The sequence below is a fragment of the Colobus angolensis genome, unplaced genomic scaffold (genome assembly GCF_000951035.1).
Source record: "Colobus angolensis palliatus isolate OR3802 unplaced genomic scaffold, Cang.pa_1.0 Scaffold14, whole genome shotgun sequence".
Lineage (NCBI taxonomy): Eukaryota > Metazoa > Chordata > Mammalia > Primates > Cercopithecidae > Colobus > Colobus angolensis.
This window is the reverse complement of record NW_012114488.1, coordinates 9,417,338-9,437,077: the sequence shown is the minus strand read 5'-3', so window position 1 is coordinate 9,437,077 and position 19,740 is coordinate 9,417,338. Positions and strand designations below refer to the sequence as shown.

Here is a 19,740-nt window from a genome sequence, read left to right as displayed (position 1 = left end):
TTGCGGAATGAAGAAAGTGTAATATAAATATATAGCTAATAGAGCAATTTGAGTTTCTCAGCCCTGTCCAGAGGTCAATAGGAAATCTGGTGAATTTTCATTTTTTAGTAGCACCATACAAATATACAACTGGTGTGGTGCTGCATGAGAACTGTTTGGTTTTGTGTAGAACAGAGCCATGCCACAGCTCCGGGGGCCACAGAGCACAGCAGGACTTAGTAGGGGAGTCTGGGGATCGCCGTGCTGTGTGATGCGGGGGGCACGGGGAGGGAGAAGAGGAAAGCCTGAAAGTAAGAGGCATAAAGCACATGTGGGTGAGAGAAGCTGGAGGTGGTGAAAATGCAAATGAAGGGATAAAAGGAAACCTTTTGAAAATCTGCACCACTAGCCATCCCTGAAATCGCTGCCTCTGGTTGCACAGCACATTCCTGACTGTCAGCCGTGGCTCTCCAGGAAGGCAGAATCACAAGTGGTGCACATAGATTAAGGGATTTATTTAAAGGCATTGGTGCCCAAGCTTGAGGTGGGCGCGTCTGAGACCTGTAGGGCGGGCTGGCAGGTGGGAAACTCAAGCGCAGAATGGAGGCGGGATTCCTTCTCCAGGAACCCGCGGATTTTGCTCTTAAAGCCAAGGGATGGGATGAGGCCCACAGGCACTGTGGAGGGTCACCTGCTCTACTCAGAGTCAACTGAGAACAGGTCCTCATCACAGCCTCAGTGAATCCCCGCTGCAGCGTCTAGACTTGCGTCTGACCATCGGGCACCATGGCCCAGCCAGGTTCACCGATGAAATTAAGCATCATACTTCCCAAGGAAAGGACACTAAAATGATGTTTGAAACCCAGTGAGGTGTGGTCCACACACATACATGCCTGCAGGGATGAGGCAGGGACCTGAATGGGAGAAGGGTGAGCACACTCCACCTCTGGGCGCCAGCTCCTCGGCCCAGCCAATGCAGAGCGGGAGTGAGGGCTCAGGGCTTGCAAATCTTCTGGTGTTCAAGAAGAGCTGAAATCTAGCCTTTTAAAAATGCAGAGACTCACTTGAAAAACAAAAGCAACTCGACTAAATATAATGTGCACGTTTTAAAATTATTTGTGAGCCAATCAAAATTTGTTGGTCAGCTGAATTTAGGCCTTGGACAGCCAGTTAAAGGGTTGTGAGATGAACGGTATTTAAGTGGTCAATACACAGCCTCCAGCTCGGGAACTTGCTCCCCACCCTAGCTGCCAGGTCTGTGATGGCAAAGCAGGTGTTCTGGGTCTAATAGAGAGTGCATGTCTGGGTCTGATGTCTTCTCTCCTTCCCTCTCATCTGCTTCCTCCTCCTCTCCCTTCTCCCTCTGTAGACAGAGATGTCTCTTGCCTGGAAGGTCTGCCTTGGCATCTAGGAGCAAAGGGAAACTCTCTGGGGCTGATTTCCATCCCACGCTTGTCTCCAGAAACTGCTAGAGATGTAAAGTGAAAATAGTAGCAGAAATGTCACAGAAGGAAGACTCAATTCCCTTGTTGACTCAAAGTGGCACATTAAGCAAACTGTCCCTTTTGAATGAAGATGTGGGGAGCATTTTATTCTCCTTTCTATGGGCTGAGTTGGGCTGACAGAGAGGATTCCTTCATGTGCTCCAAGCGGCCACAGCCTGAGTTGGCAGCCACATCCCAGGGGAGGAGGTTGACACACACAAAGTTAGTGGTCTTCGCCCAACTCATTTCCTTGGCAAACTCCGTTTTTTTGTCTTTGTATGACTTTTGGAAGCAGGTGGCTGCTGGGAAATGCAGTCCCTAGGTTTCACCAGCAGAGAGGAGAGAGGGCGGAGCCATCCCCTACAGCCTACATCTGGCATTTGAGTCCTAGTCTTGTCCCTTGCTGGTTGTGTGAGTTTGTGTGAGTTATTCCAACCCTCACATTCCCAGTTTTCTTATCTGTAAAATGGGCATTAATGATAGTACTTATCCCATTTGTGTTTAAGATAAATAAATACCTGTCTTAGAGTAAGTATGTCATAAACATCATCATGATTCATACAAGAGCATCCTGGGGCCTGCATGGGAAGATGGGGTGTAGGCAAGAAAGTCAGGGTGGGCAGGGTGGAAACTGGTTACCATCAGCTAATGAGCCTTGGAGGAGACCCAGCCTCTTCCCCAATTCCTGCAATTTCTACCATGTTGGACTCAGTTGGAAACAAGAAGTAGTTTGGGCCCAATATTAATTCGTTATTATTAAATAATAATAATTATTAAATAATATTAATAAATATTAACTTAGGAAACAAGAAGTAGTTTGGGCCCAATATTAATTCGTTATTATTAAATAATAATAATTATTAAATAATATTAATAAATATTAACTTAGGAAACAAGAAGTAGTTTGGGCCCAATATTAATGCTGCTATCCTTTACTGGAATGTTAAATACAACAAAACAACTGTTCCATGTTATTGTATACTTTTGGAATAAAATCTATAAAAGAGAAATTCTGTAGCACTTTTTGGTTGCTCTTACATGTCTAAGTTTTCTTTTCATTTAAAATATTCCCCCAAAATAATCTCAATTTCCCATATCTGTCGATGCATTGCTGTTTTATTCACTCATTACAAAAAGGCAGAGTCTGATCCATTAAGGGTGCAGAATTCAGTGTTTCCCAAACATACTTCATCATGGAACTCTCCTGTGGGGCATCTCCAAGGACAAGCGTTGGCATGAACTCATGTTGAAGGAGGCTGCTTTAGCAATTCAATGTTTCCAAGAACCTTACTGGGTACAGATTAGCATGACCTCCCTTTTATAGACATGGAAACAAGGTAGTTATGTGACTTACTGGAGAATGTAAGTTACAACTGACACATGGAGAACCCGGAATTTTAATGCAAGGATGTCTGGCTTCATGCACCATCTGTCTCAGCCTCTTGCCTTGTTTTAGTTCTTTGGAAATCAAAGGCCTTGCCTTTGTCATCCTCCAGTTACTAAATGATAAAGCTGTGAAACATTTCACTGAGTTTCTTCTGGGTGCCTGGATTTGGTGACTGTGTGGTGGCCTTTAAGAAGAGATTTCATGGCAAGATGTTTCCAAAAGTTTCCACCAGGTGCAGGTGATGCATTTGAGTTGACAGCAAGCAAGCATGTTGCCAGGGTCAAATGCTGGCCAGGATCACCGGCTTCCGGCACCTTCCTGAGTCCAAGCTCAGCATCTGTTCTCCTTGCCAACCCTTGTAGACGTTTTTCTATTGGGGTCTGCAGGAAATTCTTTTTTGGATGCCTTTAATATATTTCATTTCTGTCCTAGTCTTCTATTCTGCATGGGCGACAGCAGGTCAAGAGTGGCAGACACACAGCTCTTGGGGACTGATGGCACAGCAGAGAAGGGGTCATAGGCAGTGACGTTCTGGAGAGTCGGCTGTGAAATATTTAGGAATTTGGACAGCCAGTTGTTAAAACTGCTGGTAGCTTGACATCAGCCATGCTGGGAGTATATGTACAATGGAAACTAGAAAATGCTACTTTTCTACTGCTTTCCTTTTTCTACAGAGAGTCAGTTTGCCAGAACACCTCTGGATATAAAGAAAATCAAAATATAAGTGAGCAAAAATAAGCCCAAAGACAAAGGTGACAAAGAGGAGAAAAATGGGGGCTATAGTCTGAAGGTTAGTGTTCCCCATAAAATTCACGTTAAAACCTGTGGTGGTAGGGTTGGGCATGGTGGCTCATGCCTCTAATCCCAGCACTTCAGGAGGCCAAGGTGGGTGGATCACTTGAGGCCAGGAGTTTGAGATCAACCTGGGCAGCATAGCGAAACTCAAAAATTAGCCAGACATGATGGTGTGCACCTGTAATCCCAGCTGTGTGAGGGCACAGCAACATGGTGCCATCCTTGAAGCTGAGAACAGCCCTCACCAGACACTGAATCTGCTGGCACCTTATCTTGGACTTCCCAGGCTCCAGAGTTGCAATCAATGCATTTCTGCTATTTATAAATTACCCAGTCTACAGTGTTGTGTTAGAGTAGCCCAAAGGGACTAAGACAAGAGGAGACCACAACATAAGAGTGCTGGAGCAGTTCCAGGAGATCTAGGACTGCATCTCGGTTTTGTCATTTAGTGGCCTTGCAGGCTTGGCCAAGCTCTTGAGCCTCTTGGAATATCAGTTTTCTGATCTACAGATGAGGATATTGATACCTTCCTTGCTTATCTCATAGGTTTTGTCAACAAGAACCACTTATTATACAATAACATTGGGGCCTTTTGCAGTTTGGCTGTGCTGGCTTATGGAAGCAGACATACATAGATTGTCTACACTTTCAAACCATGTGTCTGATTTATGGAAAGGTGTGTCAGTGTATGAGTCCGTTTTCTCTTGCTGTAACTGAATACTATAGACAGGGTAATTTATAAAGAATAGAGGTTGACTTAACTCATGGTTCTGGAGGCTGGGAAGTCCAGTATCAGCAGCTGCATCTCACGAGGGCCTTCTTACTATGTTATCTCACAATGGAAGAGTAGAAGGGCAAGCAAGTGTGTGTGAAAGAGAAAGCCCAAGGGGCCCATTCTTGCTGTAACAAACCCATTCATTCATGTGGGTGGGGCCCCATGACCTAATCACTTCTTAAAGCCTCACCTCCCGCACTGTTAGAATGACAATTAAGTTTCACCTTGAGTTTTGGAGGGGACATTCAAATCACAGCAGGCTGATTATGAGGAATCGAAGATAAAACAGCCAGGGCCATATAGGAGTGCCTGTCACATTCTCGTAAAGGAAGGTCATTAAATGAACTGGCTTTTGAAATGTCAGAGAGTGAAGGAGTAAGGGAGCATTACCTGAAGAGAAAGAAGAAAACAAGAGGGCTGGGCTCTCTGTGTAACAGCAGCATTGCTGCAATGCTGGGAGGAAGGAAGGTGAAAGGGTCCTACCCAAGGAAGACAAAAGAGAAGATCTTTCGCTCTTCTGTTTTCACTGTCCCTTTGTTTTCTCACCGCAACTCACACAATATTTTTTAAGGGTCCCGTTTTTATTGAAAAATCTTGTGCCGTTTGTGGAGAGGAGAATGTGGCCTTCTAAGTTAAGCTGAGGGAAAAGTTGATCTCTTCTCTGCATGCTGGGCAGGGCCTGGCCTACAGGCAGCTGAATCTTCATGGTTGGTTTTGAGTGGTACTTTCATGTGTTTGTTCAGCCGTCTTCACAGTCCCTTGAAGAAGGTGTCACTATCTTCATTTTTTCAGATAAAAAAAGTAGACACCACGTGATGATGTGCCCAAGACCACACAGCTACAGAGCAGCAGAGATAAGACCCAAACTAAGGGCCTACAAACTTCCAGTCCAGGGAACCCGCAAACCAAAATGTGGAGTATGAGATGAGCAGAGATGCTGCAGTTTCCTGGACTCGAGGCCTGTAGGCCCTTAGTTTGAATCTTATCATTGCTGCTTTTTAGCTGTGTGATGGAACGGGAGGTTCAGGCTCCTATTCTAATTGCAGAGCTCGGGGGCATGACAGGAGATGATCCAATGGCACATGGAGCTACCACGAGGACACTCTGCTGCTGATCACGGTCATGCTGACAGAATTCCTCGATACACTTGTCCTCTAACTTGCGATTTCAGTGACAAAGGAGACTTCAAAATGGAAATGGCCTGTGATCTCATGGATTAGAGTGTGGTGTGGCCACATTATACACTTATTGTTGGCCTGGTTGTAGTGTCCACGGTCCCGCTACAGAGATTTCTTCTTAGTTTCTGAAGATATTAAGCATTTCCTGATTTTCAAAGAAGCATTTCTCCACTTCACATCCATTAGGATAGCTACTATAAAAACAAGCAAACAGACAAACAAGCTGGAGAAGAAGAAGTGTTGGTGAGGATGTGAAGAAACTGGAAAGCTTGTGTGCTGTTGGTGGGAACGCAAAAAGTGCAGCTGCTGTGGAAAACAATACGACAGTTCCTCAAAACATCAAACATTGAATTGTCATATGACTCAGAAATTCCACTCCTGGGTATATATGCAAAAGAACTCAAGTAGTTCTCCAAGAGATGTTTGTACACCTGTGTTCACAACAGCACTATTTACAACAACCAAAAGGTGGATGTAACCCATGGATGAGTGGATAAGAAGAATGTGGTGTATGCAAGCAGTGGAATATTATTCATCCCTCAAAAAAAAGAGGAAATTCTGGCATATGCTGTCACATGGGTGAGCCTTGAGGATATTATGCTAAGTAGAATAATCTAGCCATAAAAGGAAAATCCTATAGGTTTCCAGTCATAGAAGGAACATAGAGTGGTCAAATCCATAGCGAGAAAAAGTAGAGTGGTTGTTGACGGGGGCCGGGGAAAGGGAAGTCTGGGGTTGCTGTATAATGGGGCAGAGTTTCAGTTTTACCAGCTGAGGAGAGTTCTGGAGGTGGCTGGTGGTGGTGGTTGCACAGAAATGTGAATGTACTTAATGCCAATGAATTGCACTTAAAAATGATGAGAATGATACGTTTTATGTGTCTTTTACCACACATGCTAAAGAGGCATTGTGAGGATGGCTATTATTTGAGGACCTCACAAGCACTTAGTGGAATGTTCTGGAAGCCCCTGAGAGTCTCCAAATGCATTTCACAGTCCTCAGCCATGCCCACAGGCAAATGCAGAGTCCTTTTATTGTCCTGACCTTTAAGTAAATCGAAAGCGTTTATTTTATTACTGGCAGAAATGATTATGAGAAGACAGAGGACGAGCTTTCTCTAGCTGTTGCTCAGTAGATTTTAGAAAGAGAAACAACTAGCGGAGTTTCCCAGCTGACAGCACTGCCTCTGTACGGAGAAGAAAGTCATCCCTCCCGTGGAGACTGAAGCTCCCAGCGGTCCTTCCTGGATCTGCCAGAATTCTGACCGTGCTGATTTGCATGGCTCTCAGACATGACAGTGCCCCTGCCTCATCACAACAAGTGAGTCACGGCAGAAAAGAAACTGGAACTTGCTACTGGCAGCAAAATAGTCGTGGTCCTGAGACTCGCCACTCACCGTCTGTCCACACTTCCTTTTTGAGTCATTTCCTTATTCAGAGACAATAACCTGGAGAAGAAGAAGACCCTTGCGATCTCACCTCCTTGAAGAAGAAACACCATCTGTGTGCAGTGCTGTGGATGCTCCTTTGATGCTATGGGGCTGGACACGTGAGAAATATCCCCAGAGGTAGTGACCACCCGAGTGATCCTCAGCCTCCTGAGGCACAAGAAAAAGAAAAGTCCCATCTCATAGATGTGAGAAGCAAAATGAGGCACACGGAACGACCACAGAAGATCCCAAAAGGATCTCCTACACAAGAAGAATGATAATCCACCTTTGATTTCACAGAACTTGTCAACTTCCAGTTCATAAAACACCCTTCCCATGCCAGGTTCTGTGTTGAGAATACAGAGGGGAAAACTGTGTCCCCAAAGGCCCCACGGTCTGGTTGGGGAAGTAAGCAATGAAGATAGAATTGTGTGATCACTGAAAAACAGCAAATCAGTATTTACTGAACGCTTATGACATACCAGGCTCTGTGCTAAATGTTTTGTGTTATTTTTCTTCATCCCCACCATAATCCCACAAGGTACATTTTTATCCCCATTTTACAGAAGGGGAAAGTTGAGACTAGTGGAGTGATTTGTCCCAGGTCACAGAGCTAAGAAGTGATGGGGCAGGACGCTGTTGCCCAGGCCCTGAGCCACTCACCTGGCAAGTCTCAGACTTGGCTGCCCATGGATAGAATTAATGAGGGGACTTCAGACCTACCAGTGCCCAGGCTCCTCCCCAGGCCAGGTGAACCAGAACGCCTGGGGCTGGCTGAGGTATCAGGGCCTCCTAAAAGCTCTGGACCCCCCAGGCCTGCAGCACTGCATCAGGCACACCTGTGAGCAGAGTGGAGGGCGGCCAGCTCCACCCAGGTGATGTCAGAAAGAATTCGAGAGACAGCAGTGTGGAGCTGAGCCCTCCCCAGAGACAGGGGGATTTCGCCCAAGCTAAAAATGCATGCAGTGAGGGCAGAGCGCACAGAAAGTCGCAGCATGCTGGAGAAAAGACAGTGCACCCCTAGGGAAAAAGGCATAGACCACGGCGTTTGGGAGAGTTGGTAGCCCCATGAAGTCCCCGCGCACAGTGCTGGCCTGCAGAGCCTTTCCTGTGAGTGGAGGGGCGGGCTGTATCCCTCCTGTGGGCGTCTGTTCCTACAGGGCATCTGTCAGGGGGTCTATTCCTACAGGGCGTCCGCCAGGGGGTCTATTCTTACAGGGCGTCTGCCAGGGGACCATGCCACTTCACTGCGTGGATTCCACCTGCGCAGAGAGTTACGAATCTCAACATCCAACAGCAGAAAAACAGTTAAGAAACACACATGGTGTAGACTATTGTGTAACCGTGCAAAGAATGCTTATGGGGGATTTGTTATGATATAAAAAATGATTCTGGCCGGGCGCGGTGGCTCAAGCCTGTAATCCCAGCACTTTGGGAGGCCGAGATGGGCGGATCACGAGGTCAGGAGATCGAGACCATCCTGGCTAACACAGTGAAACCCCGTCTCTACTAAAAATACAAAAACTAGCCGGGCGAAGTGGCAGGCGCCTGTAGTCTCAGCTACTCAGGAGGCTGAGGCAGGAGAATGGCGGGAACCCGGGAGGCGGAGCTTGCAGTGAGCTGAGATCAGGCCACTGTACTCCAGCCTGGGCGACAGAGCGAGACTCTGCCTCAAAAAAAAAAAAAAAAAAAGAAAATGATTCTGTTAAATGTTAGGTTTTTCAAAGCAGCATTTGAAATTATATATGCGTTAAGATCAGGGGAAGAAAAATGAAGATATTTCTTTTCTGTTTCAAGGGAAGAAAACAGGCACGGTGTAGAACATGTCCACCTTAAAGAATTGTATTCAGTCATCTCACAACTATCTGGTCACTGTTCCTTTCTTAGCCCTTTGAAATTCTATTGACTTAGGAGGAAATAAAACTTCAGACAGTAGCAAAGTAATGCTGGTAGAATTCCAAATTATACTCCTTTTGTTAGGCAGATTTTTACATCTTTTCTTAGAACAGGCGGAACCCATTCCCACATTTCAAATTTGGTTCTGATAAGGAACCTCCCTGGCAAGCTGTCAGCTCTGCAGATGGGAGATTTGCCATTTTCTGTTGCCTAAAGCCATCATTTTTAACCTCGCATTTGACAGAAAGCTTGGGACTACCCCTGTGGGATAATCGAAGGCATCAAAACACCATAGAACTGATATTTAGTAGAAAAGTGTTGTATCGTGTTAGGAGATAAAGAAGAGTTTCTGCACACGAATAACAGGAGTGCAGCTCCAGGGAGGCTGAAGGGAGGCTCATGAGGCCCATGTCGGTGACAAGGCAGGCCTTCCACCTCCTCTGGGCATGGTGGTGACGGCTTTTTGGTCCTAAGCAAACTTCTAGGTTTGAACAGAGAATGAGAGATAAGGCAACAAGGAAAGTGACTTTGGAAATCTTTTATCATCATCATGAGACTCAGTTTTGGAATACAATTCACAAGGAATGAGATGAAAAGATGCAGCCATTGTAATGGCATCCAGGGGCTGGGGCTGGACACCTGCCCACCTTCACACTGTGGCCCATGGAGCCCTGGCAGGTCCTGTGTACCGTTGTCCACCAGCTGTGCCAGTGGGGTTGGAAATGACCATTTCAAACGCCACGAGATATCTTTTTTTTTTTTTTTTTTGAGGCGGAGTCTCGCTCTGTCGCCTGGACTGGAGTGCAGTGGCCGGATCTCAGCTCACTGCAAGCTCCGCCTCCCGGGTTTACGCCATTCTCCTGCCTTAGCCTCCCGAGTAGCTGGGACTACAGGCGCCCGCCACCTCGCCCGGCTAGTTTTTGTATTTTTAGTAGAGACGGGGTTTCACCGTGTTAGCCAGGATGGTCTCGATCTCCTGACCTCATGATCCGCCCGTCTCGGCCTCCCAAAGTGCTGGGATTACAGGCTTGAGCCACCGCGCCCGGCAAGATATCTTACATTGTGCACTTCTCCCAGGAGGTATAAAGTTCTGTGACCTCTTTTTCACATCGGGGAAGCAAAGTACATTTCAAAAGCCTTTTAGGCATTCAAACTTAAAAAGCAGCTCTAGAGGCAAATTCCAGAAATGTATCAGGAAAAAGTTTCTTACAGTAAACTAGGGAACTCACTACATTTTCCTTAACATAATGTATCATCTAGAAAAATGAAGCAAAATTTTGTGAAAACAAAAATGTTATGCTCCAAATAAAGCCTAGCATGGACGACAGTACCTTATAGACAGCAGAGCCTCTTTTTAGAACCAGGGCACTTTCTGATGTCGGTCATCCCCGGTCTGCACAGCAGGTGAGAAGAAAACATAGTTTTTTTTTGCATTTAAAACTGAGGCACGGTAAATGAAAGTGACTTGCTGAGACCAAGTAGAGTTGGAAAGATGCCAGCACCCGGCTTTCTTCTCTTCCTTCACTGATTTAGCAAATTACATTTCTTCAAGTGTGGAGATGCAGTAGCTGCCCGACTTTTCAGTTCAGCAACTGAATCTGCATCATAGTTGGGTAGGAGGAGGTTCTGGCTTGTTCATTTTGATTTGCCACTCTACAAGGTAAAATCACAGAGGACCATCCCGGTCCACAAAATATGAGACCACACCTGCAGCAACTGTGCCCATGTTTATGCTCTGATCCTTATACTGCGGTCTCAAGATTTCCTCTTCTTCCAGAATCCCGAAGTAGAAGTGATTATTATTTAGGTCGCAGGTAGTTCCATAAACACGGGCGTTGAGGACACTGGCTGTTTTCAGGAATAGGAGTCTCTGGAGTCGAAACCTGGGGGCTCTGCTGCCTGCCTTTTGCCTCGGAGGGTATGGAAGACCCTCCGATAGGAGCTCCTGAAGGTGGGGCTGGAGAAGCAGTACACCACGGGGTTGAGCACACTGTGCAGGTAGGTGAGGCTGCCCGTGACTTCCGAGGTATGAGCCACTGCACACAGGGCCCCGCAGCTCCCCAGATTTTGGAAGATGTGCATCAGGACTCTGGTCAGGAAGCAGGGCAGTAAGCATAGAGTAAACAGCACCACCACCACGGTGAGCAGTGCCTGGGCCCGCCGAAGCTTGGGCTGTTTCTCAGGCTCCCGGAGTCTTTTCTGGAGAGCTCTGATGATGCCTGCATTGCAGAACACGATGAGGCCAAAGGGGAGGCCAAACTGAAGGCAGGAGAGTGCTTCCTGCCAGATGACACTGAAGGAGCCGTCTGCCCTGGGGTAGAAACTGTGGCACCTGGTGGAGTTCTGGGCGGCCTCAGAGATGAGCAAGCCTGGGCAGGTGAGGGCGACCATCAGGAGCCAGATGAGACCCGAGACCCCCAGGGCCGCCCGAGGAGACAGCAGGTTGACCTTAAGCCGACAGTGGACCACACGGAGGTACCGGTCCAAGGCCACGGCGGCCAGGAAGGCCACCCCCACGCCGCGGCTGAGGTCCAGCAGGAAGCGCAGGGCCCAGCAGCCCACGTGGCCCAGATGCCAAGCCTGGAGGCTCAGGTAGAAGACGGCCAGGAATGGCAGACACGCGGCCAACAGCAGGTCAGCCAGGGCCAGGTTGAGCAGGTAGACAGCATAGGGCTTCCACACCCTGACCCGGAACAGGAAGGTCCACAGCGCCACCGCATTGCCCAGCAGACCCAGCCAGCACTCCAGCCCCAGCAGGACACCCACAGCTGTGGCCACCACAGGGTTGGGGGCTGAGCAGTTTGGGAATGGCATCACCCGGCCGTGCTGGGCTGCAGGCACAGCTGGAGCAGATGCAGGAGGAACTCTGTGCTGTTTCTTACAAAATGAAAGAAAAGGCCTTTTCCTGCCACAGAGTAGATAAGATCTACATTTCCCCATCAAGAACAGTTCCTCAGCCAAATAGGGTCCACAGCAGACCAAAATTCATTTGGGGAAAGAGGACGAGCAGGGGAGGGAAAAGCCCCTTGCAGTTGTGTTCTGTTTTCTTCCGCCATAAAAAAGGGGAAATAGTGTTTCGCTTCACATCACCGGGCTGCAAAGCTGAGGAGTAATGTCCTACGACGTCTGGGGGACAGGGCTTTGCATCCAGTTATGAAAGAAGGAAAGGTTTAACTATGCAAAGACCCCTATGTCTGTATACAATTAAAATAACAATGGAATCAAAAAGATTGTTCTCTACTTTGAGTACATTCCATGGGGAAATTTTCTTCTTCCTTTTCATACGTAAAGGACGCTTGCTGGAATCCTTCTGCATGGGACTTGATTTTACACACTGGTCATATGTGGTCCCCCCATTTATTTGAAAGGGGAATTGAGACAACCTGCTCATTCCATAGTCGATGGTTTCATTTGTACTTGTATTTTGTTAAATACAAATTTATCTTATTTTCTCTGCTGGAGTCTTTCCTACCTAGTATACCACTTGGATGGGGATCTGGACCAGCGGGGCCTGGAGTGGGCTCTGGAAGCATGGAGAAATCAATGGCTTGTAAAGATGCATAGAATTCACTAGAAAGTTAGGTTCGTCAGCCAGGGACATACTCCACATCTCCATGTGTCGCTAGTGACAGACGATGCCTGGCACACAGCATTATCAACAGGTATTTCTTGGATGAATAAATGTGTGCAGTCATTATTACCCTCTGGTGACCCTAATACATCTCAGTCCTTATCCATCGATAACCCTATTATGCTTGGTTCTCACCCAATGTCGAACCTAATTTACCTTGGTCCTTACCCACTATTGACCCTAATTCATCTTGGTCTTCACTCAACGTTGACCCTACTTCATCTTGATCTTTTCCCACTTTTGACCTTACTGCATCTTGGTTCTTACCCACTGATGATCCTAATTTATCTCAGTCCTAACCATTCTTGATCCTACTTCATCTTGATCCTTACCAACTGGTGACCCTACTTCATTGTGAGTCTTACCCACATTGACCCTAATTTATGTTGGTCCTCTCCCACTGTTGACTCTAATTTATCTTGGTTCTGTTCAGCCTGGTTTGAATTTTGGAGTTAAGTACACTTTAGTTATAATTTTTGTTTCTCCACTTATTAGTGGTGTGGTTTTGGGAAAGCAAGTTAACTTCTCTGTACTCCAAGCTCTTCACCTGAGAGGTAAAGATGGTAACACCCTTGCAGAGTTCTTTTGAGTAGTGAAGGTACTATTATGGGTAAAGCACTTAGAGCCATGTCTGGGCATTGTGAGAGCTTGATGCTTTTACTAGAATATTTATTAATGCCTCTCTGAGACATAGGCTTAAAAAAACTATTCTTATTATCTCCTAACATGATAAAACACTTTGGCATGAAATATCAGTTCTATGGTGTTTTGATACCTTCAATTATAAGATCCAAGTTTAAGACTTTAATAATTATTATTACTAAAGTATACTGCATATTTATTGCATGTCAATCATTGTTAGTGCTGGCCTAAGTTATTTCAATGAACCAAACAATAGTGAGATGAAGTAGATACAGTGTGAAGCTCTATTTTATGAATAAAGAAATGGAGGCATGGTAAGATTAGGTAATTTGCTCAAGGTCACAGGCAGGTAAGTGGTGGGACCAGGACCCTCCCAGCCCAAATTCCAACCAGAACTGGGTTCATAGCTTCCCTATAGTCCTATGGCTGATGCGTCATGCTTCGCTCCTTTTCAAGTCACACAGGGCTGTGAATTTGTATGCTATCGAGGTAATTTGACTTGCATTCTTCTTGCTTTCATTATTCCGGTATTTTTAAAAATGAGACTACCAACCCACACGTCATCCCATTTCTGTGTCATACAAGTCCTCATGCCTTTTCGTTTTCTAAGGAGGTGAATTTGGAGCATCTGGAATTGTGGAAATATCTCAACTAGTCTCTGCACAGTGACACCTTCTATGAACGAGGATCTCTGATTGCATGCTCTTTATGACTTGGTTCCTGGGGAGCAAGAGGATGGAGCACCCACTGACCTGTGGGTGGTGTGGTTAGTCTCATTTGGATGAATGTTGTCAGGCACAAAATGACCCTCCAAAAAGCTGGCAGCAAATTCAAATCTTTAGTGCTTAAAGTTTCACAAATGCAGGAAAGAAATGGATTGAAATATATCTCTTGCAACACATTAAAAACTTTAACAGACATTAAAAACTACTCCTCAATTTCAGATTTCAGTTTATACCAATAACTTCCTAAATTATAAATATTTTGGCTCAACTGGCATGTGAACATTAATAATTACATATTTTCCTTTTAAAAAACTTCACCTTTTTAAAGTATTTTGAATCATCTTCTTCACTTCTGAAAGACACTGAATTGTTTTTCAGACCATCTCTTTTAAAGTTATAATATTTGAGCTTCTCCCTTAGGGATTTGGATTTATTAAACCTTATCACCCCTAGAGACTATTTTCAGTCATTACTACTATTTCTTCAATACTCTACTTGTTTAGGAAACTTCTTTGTGCTCATTTCAATTTTTATGGTGTATATTTTATTTACACGTGTGCCTAACTTTAAATGAAAACTGAATTATTGCTTAAACCCACACATACATTTAAGAGTTTTTTGTTTGTGTGTTTGTTTGGAGACAGGGTCTTGTTCTGTTGCCCAGACTGGAGTGCAGTGGCACTATCATAGCTCACTGTAATCTCCAACTCCTATGCTCAAGGGATCCTCCCGCGTCAGCCTCCTGAGTAGTTAAGACTACAGGTGTGTGCCACCAGACTCAGATACAGAAATTTAATTCTCTGCATTTTTCCTTTCTGATTTTTCTGTTATATCTTATAATAATTCTTATAATAATCATAAAGACTGAATGAATACTCAGACTTAGATTCTCCTGCTACTTATTGCGAAGTTAGGTCGCTGTGAGGTCTAGGGAGACAATACAGTTCCCACAAGACCACCTTCTGCACAAAAGGGACAGATGCCCTGCTTCAGCACCTGGAGGACTGTGGGTATAAGGTGTCCAAGAGGAAAGCTCAGATCTGCAGATAGCAGGTTCGCTACCTGGGATTCACTATTAGGAAAGGGGAGCACAGCCTGGGGTCAGAAAGAAAGCAGGTCATCTGCAGCCTACCGGAACCTAAAACCAGAAGGCAAGTAAGGGAATTCCTAGGAGCTGTGGAGTTTTGCAGATGATGGATTCCAAACTTTGCAGTAGTAGCCAAACCTTTCTATGGGGTTACAAAGTGGGGGGTGTGACCAGGAGCCTTTTGAATGTGAGCCTCTACAACAGCAAGCCTTTGTAAGATAAAGGAAAAACGTATGTTGGCTCCAGGCGTAGGACTACCAGATTTGACAAAGCCCTTTACACTCTGTGTCAGAAAGAGAAAAAATGGCAGTAGGAGTTTTAACCCAGACTGTGGGGCCCTGGCCAAGGCCAGTCGCCTATCTCTCAAAACAGCTAGATGGGGTTTCCAGAGGCTGGGCCCCATGTCTAAGAGCCCTGGCAGCAACAGCTCTGTTAGCAAAAGAAGCAGATAAATGAACCGTTGGGCAAAACCTGAATATAAAGGCCCCCCATGCTGTGGTCACTTTGATGATACCAAAGGACATCATTGGCTAACAAATGCTAGATTAACCAAGTACCAAAGCTTGCTATGTGAAAATTCCCGCATAACTATTGAAGTCCATCACACCCTAAATCCTGCCACCATGCTCCCAGTATCAGAGAGCCTGGTTGAGCATAACTGTGTACAGGTGTTGGACTCAGTCTATTCCAGCAGACCTGACCCTCAGGACCAGTCATGGGCATCAGTAGACTAGGAGTTACACGTGGACAGGAGCAGCTTCATTAACCCGCAAGAAGAAAGATGTGCAGGATATGCAGTGGTAACTTTGGATGCTGTCATTGAAGCCAAACCGTTGCCACAGGGCACTTCAGCCCAGAAGGCTGAGCTCATTGCTTTAACTCAGGCTCTAGAACTCAGTGAAGGTAAGACTGTAAACATCTACAGTGACTCTTAATATGCCTTTCTAACCCTCCAAGTGCATGGAGCATTCTGTAAGGAAAAGGGTCTGTTAAACTCTGGGGGAAAGGACATAAAATATCAACAAGAAACTCTACAATTATTAGAGGCCGTGTGGAAACCTCAGAGGGTGGCAGTCATGCACTGCAGGGGACACCAGTGAGCCTCCACCTCAGTGGCCTTAGGGATCTCGAGCTGATTCAGAAGCTGGAAAAGCAGCATCTATCCCTTACCAGGCATCGGTAGTAGCCCACTTAGTCCCTCAAACACCTGACCTGGTACATACCTATTCTAAGGAAGAAAAAGACTTCTTCCACGCAGAAGGGGGCAAGTAATAAAAGGAGGATGGATCAGACTGCCAGATGGGAGGGTAGCTGTACCGCAATTGCTGGGAGCCACAATCGTATTGGCCGTGCATGAAACCACTCACCTGGGTCAAGAATCACTTGAAAAATTGTTAGGCCGGTACTTCTACGTCTCACACTTGCCAGCCCTTGCCAAAGCAGTAGCACAACGGTAGGTTACTTGCCGACAGCACAATGCGAGGCAAGGCTCCACTGTTCCACCTGGCATACAAGCGTATGGAGTGGCTCCTTTTGAGGATCTTCAGGTGAATTTCCCAGAAATGCCAAAATGTAGAGGTAACAAGTATGTGCTGGTTCTTGTGTGTACTTACTCTGGGTGGGTAGAGGCTTATCCAACACGAACTGAAAAGGCCTATGAGGTAACCTGTGTGCTTCTCCGAGATCTTATTCCTGGGGTTGGACTGCCCTTATGAATCGACTCAGATAACAGGCCAGCGTTTGTGGCTGACTTGGTACGGAAGACAGCAGAGGCATTAGGAACCACTTGAAAGCTACGTGCTGCCTACCGACCTCAGAGTTCTGGAAAGGTGGACCGGCCTGTCAAAAATAGTTTAGGGGAAGTATGTCAGGAAACAGGATTAAAGTGGATATAGGCCCTTCCTATGGTATTGTTTAAATTTAGATGCACTCCTTCTAAGAAAACAGGATACTCCCCTTAGGAAATACTGTATCATAGGCCTCCTCCTGTACTACGGGAGCTTCCAGGCACTCCTCAAGAGTTAGGTGAATTGAATTACAGTGACAGCTACAGGCTTTAGGAAAAATTATACAAACACTTCTCAACTTGGGTAAATGAGAGGTGTCCCATTAGCTTATTCTCCTCAGTTCACCCTTTCTCTCCAGGTGATGGCGTGGATCATGGACTGGGAGTTGTAAAAATTATTTGTATATTCTGGATATAACTTATTATCAGACATAAGTTTTAAAATACTTTTTTGTATTCAATATTTTTTTTTCATTTTCTTGAGTGTCTTTCAAACAGCAGAAACTTTACTCTTTTGCCCTTTTGGCTGTTTTCAGGCCGATAAACTCAGAAAATCTGACTTCTCTTCAATGTCCCACTCACTTAAAGGTCTTCTTTGACCAAACAACATTGCTAGACTTCTCATCCACATCCCAGTGTTTGAGGACAGGAGTCACAATCTGGTCTCTTTAACCCTGGGCCACCTGGGAAGAGGAAGCAGACAGGCCAGGCTGAGAGCAATGCTTTGTCTTTTTAAATACACTTTTTATTTTGAAATAGTTTTAGATTTACAGAAAAGTTGCAAATGTAGAGAGTCCCCTTGAAAGGTACCAACCTATAGACTCAACGCATTTACCCCATAGGCCTGTGCCTGCTTCCCCAAACACTGAGCATCTCACACAGCCACGGCACATTCGTACAGCTAGGAAGTAACGCTGCCATGTGACAGTTAGTGGAGGGACAACTGGAATTTTCTTTTTTTTTTTTTGAGACAGTGTCTTGTTCTGTTACCCAGGCTGGAGTGCAGTGGTTCGATCTCGGCTCACTGCAATCTCCACCTCTTGGGTTCAACCGATTCTCCTGCCTCAGACTCCCAAGTAGCGGGACTGCAGTGACGCAGCACCACGCCTGGCTGATTTTTTGTGTTTTTAGTAGACACAGGATTTCACCACGTTAGCCAGGATGGTCTCAATCTTCTGACCTCATGATTGGCCCGCCTTGGCCTCCCAAAGTGCTGGGATTACAGGCCTGAGCCACTGCACCTGGCCTGGATGTTCTTTCGACTTCTGTCCATTGTGCTGTCTGAAAACATCAATCATCAGTGGACACGTACATTTGTAGCTCCCTAAAAGAAACCAACTGAGGCACAGGAAAAACAGTCAGGACCAAGAAGTCCCATTCTCTCTTTCATCTGAGCTAGAGGTGAAATGTTAGAGGTGTGTTAGTCATTAAACCTGTCACTCGTTAAAGAACTCGGTTATCACTGACCTCATGAAGCACAAGGGAACGCTGCTACTCATTCACCTTCTCTGTGATCCGATCATGACTCTTACCAGCCTCTAGGTAATTGTGCTTTTTTCCTATTAAATTCTAACAGACATGGTCCAAAATGGTAAAGTGATAAATTTCACTTTTTATATGTGTATAGAACAGAACCTTCCGCAGTACGAGAAACTGTCAGAAATTGTCAATGGTGCAGAATGTGGCCTTCAGTCTTAAAGAACAAAGCAAAAATGTCAACTTCAAGATACATAGTTCAACTTCTGAAAAAATACTAATGTGAATACAGGATCCTGGGGCCAAAGTCTTCGTATTGCAAAGACTCTACGTTTTCACAACACTGCAATAATTAAAAAACAACTTACATGAGGATAGTTCTTTACCATTTGCAAAGTATTTCATGCATTATTTCCTGTTACCAACAACAGTGCTAGGATAATGATCATTATAAATCTTAGCCCCATTATAAAACAGGAAACTGAGCTTCAGAAAAGTTAAATGATTTAGTAATTTGGTCTGGGGCAGTGTTGTCCAGTATGGTAGCTACTCACCACACATGACTATTGAGTTTCTGAAATGTGGCAAGTGCAACTGATGAACTGAGTTCATAAATGCATCATCTTTTAGTTAATTAAAATTTAAATTTAAATAGCCAGTGTGGTTAGAGACTACTGTATCAGAGCAAATCTAGAGCTTTAAGCAACTTACCCCAAACATCATAGCTAATAAGCAAGAAAAATCACTTTTTTAGTCAATTGAAAGTAAAATTGATGTTTGCAGATTGTTTCCAAAGTTCTGTGAAGTCAGCCATTTCTGTCCAGTTTGGATCTACAAAGCAAATCTCACAGGTAAATCTAATGTCCTGGCAACACTGCTCAGGGAAGCTTGCTAGACCATCTGAAGATTATGGCCAATGATAAATGGGGTAAAGTTCTTGTTACTTAAAGTATTCCAGTGAAAATGGAAGTTTTATGAAAACAATAGCTTTTTACATTGACTAAACATGGACTATCATGCTTATATAGACACAAGAGCCACACAGTCTTGCAAAGGGATTCTGAGCATGGAAACAGATGAGCTCCATGGGTTCACATCCTAATTCTGTAATTTCTTGGCTAGGTGATCTCAGGTGGGTCAATGACTCACTGAACCTGTTTCCTCTTTAAAAAGGAAGGTTGCAAAAGTTCAAGACCTGGATAATTTTGAAAGCCCCTGGAAGAGCCCCTGATACATTGCAGAAATGTGAACTTCAAGATACACAGTTGAGCTTCACCGATAAATGTTATCACCAATAAATGTTAATAGACTAAGATGACATTTTGGCATTCAGAGAAAATACAAGTTGGAGCAATATGTAAAGACATTAGGATAACGTGGACTTCTTCACACTAACCTTGTTTTCAATGAATCAGCTTGGACCTTATTTTTATTTTTTGGCAACACTTTACTTCAATTCTGGCCTGTCTG

General features: G+C 45.1%; 1 protein-coding gene across 1 annotated transcript; it reads right to left on the bottom strand.

Annotated features, from left to right (window-relative positions):
- Positions 1-10,777: 10,777 nt before the first annotated feature.
- GPR31 (G protein-coupled receptor 31) lies at positions 10,778-11,737 on the bottom strand. Its single transcript, XM_011934943.1, has one exon. It carries the CDS (start codon positions 11,735-11,737, stop codon positions 10,778-10,780), a length of 960 nt encoding a protein of 319 aa, XP_011790333.1.
- Between the last annotated feature and the right edge of the window lie 8,003 nt (positions 11,738-19,740).